Below are 5,047 nucleotides of genomic sequence, written 5' to 3' on the forward strand. Positions count from 1 at the left end.
AAAATTACTTTGTTTCCTTGAGACTTTTGAACTTTAATTGCCATACTGCTGCTTTGATTCTGCTCAATATTTAATCTGTTGTCTGCCTGCGATTAGGTATACGCTTAGTTGCCTAATCGGTGTCAATTCTTCGCTTAGTTGATTAGACTATACGGTGGATGATTGATTAAATGTGTGCATTGCATTCGCTTAGTCTGTAATTCTGAAGATCGAATTAGCCTACGCTTAGTTGGGTGATTCGTGTCGGATTTGGATTAGAGTAGTGTGTACTTTTCGTTGATCTGGGATAGGAAGCATTGTAATTAAGTTAATGACCAACCATTTTTACGTCCGTATTTGATTCCGTTTTTATGTTTCTATCTGCATTTCAGTTTTACATTTTTGTTTGCATCCGTCTTTTGATTTAGTTCATCCGCATTCACAAACCTTTCGCAACCCCCCCACTGCGTGATTGACCTGATTCTCGAACCACATTTGGTCCTTGAGAGACGACCTAGGAGTCACTTCCTAGCTATGCTGCATTTCTCATATGCAATCAAATTTGTATGGGCCGCAACACCCATCACGGCCTCAATGTCTACATCCAGTATGCTTCCAATACCAGGAAGCAAAAACACTATAATGTCAAGGTTTCTTTAACAAGGCTCTTATCGAGACCTCCACATCAAAAATATAAGACACCTCTCTAACCCTCTAACAAAGTATATGGTGTTCCTGATTGTATGAGAATGTGCAGAGCTAAATCTTTATGCTTTGAAATTATTTCTTTATGAGTGGTTGCATGTTATGTTGGATGCATGTGTGTCGTGGGAGTTGAAGGTACCATTATGCATGTAGAGTGCTTTTTTAAGCTTAAAATTTGTGGGCCCTTGTGTGTGTTTGGAATGATGAGTAGGAATTGTATTGTGGTGTGGGGTTGTGTATGAATTAAAAGAAGAAGGCATCCTAAAGTTTGTGCAGTTGACATGAAAAGAGTAAGATAGGGTAAAGTGATGAACCCAGGTGGGGTCTACTTTGGGAAGGTACATGATGGCTTTGTCATGTAGTGTAGTAGGTGATTAGGTGTGAAAAGTAAAATGTTGACTTAATCTTAGGTTAAGGTTAACTTGTACTCTAGTGGAATTTGTTGTCTTTGAGTATGCCTTTTGTCTATACTTCTTTAAACCGAAATTGTACCTTTCCTCTTGGGGAAGGGTAGAAAGGTAGATCTCTTCTTCTTTAAAAGGCAGTGGAAGAGACAAGTCTCTTCGCCCAATAGAGGCGGTAGAATAGATTAGGATTCAAGTGTTGCCCTTTTCTATTACGAAGGAGTAGAAAAGGTATGAATGTCTCGTCCGTAGGGTTCCGTTTCATTCTAAGTTTAATGTTGAAGTGAACAACTTAGAGTAGGGGAGATAAGTCCAAAGCTGCGGTAGAGGATCACTCAAATAATATTGTTTTGTTAAATAGGAATAAAGTATGGAAGTTGACATACATTTATAGTGGAGGTTGGTATATGCATTGGTTGCCTTTAAATTGACATGTGATGTAGAGATAAGGGGTCGATCATGATTCTATTTTAGGGAATGTGAGGGTTATTGTTATGTTGGTTGGTATAGTCTTGTTATAAATTGATGTTGTTCGATTGATAACGGTCTAAAAACCATTATTTTCATAAATTTGATATTAAAATACACCCTTTATGGCATAAAATGAGCTTTAAATCAAGTAAAACACTTAGTTGAGTCTTGTGAGAGTCAAAAGTTGCTTTTAGAGATATCATGCTTATTTTACATTGTTTTGTAGGGTTTTAAGGTGAATTGAAGATGGAAGTCAAGTAAGGTGGACTTAGACCCATGAAAGGAGGAGAAAAATGATTAAAAGAAGGGTCAAGTGAGCCGTTGAGTGCTAGAATGGACCGCTGAGCGCTCAGAGCGATTAGAGGGAAACCGCTCAGCGGCAAAACTAACCGTTGAGCGGTCAAAGCGGCTAGAGGGAAATCGTTGAGCGGTGAACTTGGGTGCCTGGGCGATTGTCTGTTTTTATTAGCTAGATTCTGTAATCTTTCTGTTATCTTTTTCAGCTTATATATAGCCCCAGTGCGAATCAAAAGGGGATTCTTTTGACAGAGATAAACGTCCAGAGCTATTCCACACACCTTGGAGGAGGTTCCTTGGATGCTTAGGCTCCACTCTACCAAGTTTAGGGTTATTTCTTCCATTCTTTCATCATATTTCATCTAGTTTCACCATGATTATGGTGAACTAAACCCTAGGTTGTTGAGGAACAATGTAATCTTTTGAAACTCTCATATATCCAAATTCTTATTTATTTTATATGCTTGCATATGCAAGCTGGTAATTAGTAATAGGCTCTTTTCACCAAGGGATTGGGTTAAGGGTAGACCAAGAAAGTTTGCATGACAATATGATAAATAAGCTAATTAAATAAGAAGATATATGAGGGTGGATAACATGAAATTGTAAACTCCAACAATTCCATTCATCCATAATTTCTTAAAGCCAATTGAATCATTACATTTACATGTTTACTTTTGTTCTTTGCATATACACTTCAACTTAATTCTTCTCTCAAGTTTTACGCGATTTGTTTACATGAAAAGTAAGGCCTAAGAGTTCTTTGGGAAACAATACTTGGACTTACCCATTTATATTACTTGATAATGATCTGGTACACTTGCCAGGGACTTAACAAGTTTTTATGGCTCCGTTGCCGGGGACTCGTGGTTTAACTTATCTAGTAGTGTAAACTGATTAAGTTTGACTTGATTGTATATATCTTTTTATTTTTTATCTTTTTATTTTTTTATGAAAAAAAAGTGCTAGTAGGGTTTGTGTTTCTTGTGCATGCAGTAGGAGCTCAGACATACTAGGAGTAAGAAAAATATACAACCTCTTCTTGAAGGCTTAAGCGAGACAAGGGGGAGAAGGAGAGTCAGACGCCCATCTAGGGATTTGTTTCCTTTCCCTGAAAGATTACTATTACCTTCACCACTTAGAAGAACAAAGGAGATGGCTGAACGAACTCCTCCAAGAAGAACTCTTGCAGACCAATCAAATGCGGTTGGCCCTTTCCATTTTAACAGCATAGCCATGCCTACGGATCAAACGACTAACATGGTGATGAATCCAGCACTTATACACCTGGTGCAAAGCAACCAGTTTCACGGCCTGTCAAATGAGAACCCCTATGACCATTTGACAGGGTTTAGTGAAATCTGCAATATAGTGAAGATGGCAGGTGTATCAGATGATAGAGTGAGGCTTAGCTTGTTCGCGTTCTCATTGGGAGGCAATGCTAAGACATTGCTTAATTCCTTCCCTGAAGGGACATTTACTACATGGGAGACTGTGGCTAAAAAATTTGTCAAGAAATATTTTCCACAGTCCAAAATTACACAAGGAAGACTGGAAATTTTATCATTCAAACAGGGCATCAAAGAGACTCTCGGGTAAGCACGGGATAGGTTTAAAAGCCTGTTAAGGAAGATCCCAATCCATGGGTTTGATAAGACAACCATAGTTCTTGCATTCCTTGGAGGGCTACACATGCCATCAAAGATGATGTTAAATGCTGCAGCCGGAGGGGATATCAGAATGAAAACCGAGGATGAGGCTTATGAGTTGATTGAAAGTATGGCAGATAATGAAGAAACACAGAGTGAAAGTGCTGATGTTGTTCAGAAAATTCCTGAATCACAGGATTATAGTTCTATGATGGAGCATAATAAGATAATTGCTCAGCAACTGGAGATAATTATTCAGAAATTATCTGTCTTGCCATAGGAGATGATAACAATTTCAAGAAGTTCAGAGCAGCCTCAATTCATGCCAATACAAAGGAGTGTAAATTCTGAAGAGATTTTTCAGAAAGTCGTGAAGAGTAGTGTGTTCTATGTTGATCAAAGGGAGGAAAGGGAGGCATGTGAAATGATTACCAAAAGTAGGAAAGTATTAGAGGAGAGAAGAGTAGAAAAAGAGAGTGTTGAAAAAAATAGTGAGCAAGAAGAAGATGGGGAGAGAGAAAAAAATATGATGAATAAAAAAAATGAGGGTGATAATAGAGAAGAGGGAGTTGAAAAATTGAGAGAAAAGGAGTATGTTAAATCGTTGCCTTATCCAAAGACATACTCAAGAAGAGAGAAGGAAAAACAGTTTGAGCGCTTCATGGAGATTTTTAGGAAGTTGGAAATAACCATACCATTTTCTGAGGCACTTCAGCAAATGCCCTCATATGCCAAATTTCTAAAGGAACTTCTCTTGAAAAAGAGGAAGTATGTTGAAAAGGAAATCATTGAAGTGCAAGGAAATTGTAGTGTAGTCATACAAAGGAAATTACCTCCTAAATTACAAGATCCAGGGAGTTTCACCATTCCATGCACTATTGGAGAGTTAGAAGTGGGGAAAGCTTTGATTGATCTGGGAGCAAGCATTAATGTAATGCCTCTTTCTATGTTTAGAAAGATTAGAGGATTAGAATTGAAGCCAACAAGGATGACTCTTCAATTAGCAGATAGATCTCTGAAATACCCATATGGAGTGGCTGAAGATGTGATAGTTAAAGTGGATAAATTTTTATTCCCGGTGGATTTTGTTGTTATGAAGATGGAGGAGAATGGAGATGCACCTTTGATTCTTGGTAAACCTTTCATGAAGACAACCAAGATTTTAATTGATGTATTGAATGGTAAGCTGAAGGTCAAAGAATAGGATGAAGAGGTAAATTTTGATGTCTTCCAAGCAATGTCATATCCTAGAGATAAAAAGTCATGCTTCCAAATAAACATTGTGGAAGAACTTTGTATGCTGCAAGATAAGAGAATACGAAATGCATCTGCATTGGAGAGGTCGCTCATTAATGAATGTGAAGATTTACATGAAGAAGAAGATAAAATGATTGAAGAATGTATCCGTGAATTGGAAGAAACAAAATAAATTTCAACAAAAGAGGCCAATTTTGAAAGAATTGATCCCAAAGAGAAAGTGAAAGAAAGTAAGCTTGAATTGAAGGAACTACCACCACATTTGAAGTATGTATTTTTGGAAGC

The 5,047-nt window shown here is 37.6% G+C and overlaps 1 protein-coding gene across 1 annotated transcript; it reads left to right on the forward strand.

Moving 5' to 3' along the window:
* The first annotated feature begins 3,788 nt into the window (after positions 1 to 3,788).
* On the forward strand, positions 3,789 to 4,709 carry LOC106766200. Its single transcript, XM_014650949.1, has 3 exons — positions 3,789 to 4,273; positions 4,460 to 4,550; positions 4,605 to 4,709. Exons 1-3 carry the CDS (start codon positions 3,789 to 3,791, stop codon positions 4,707 to 4,709), a joined length of 681 nt encoding a protein of 226 aa, XP_014506435.1.
* Positions 4,710 to 5,047: the final 338 nt, after the last annotated feature.

The sequence above is a fragment of the Vigna radiata genome, chromosome 7 (genome assembly GCF_000741045.1).
Source record: "Vigna radiata var. radiata cultivar VC1973A chromosome 7, Vradiata_ver6, whole genome shotgun sequence".
NCBI classification, from domain to species: domain Eukaryota; kingdom Viridiplantae; phylum Streptophyta; class Magnoliopsida; order Fabales; family Fabaceae; genus Vigna; species Vigna radiata.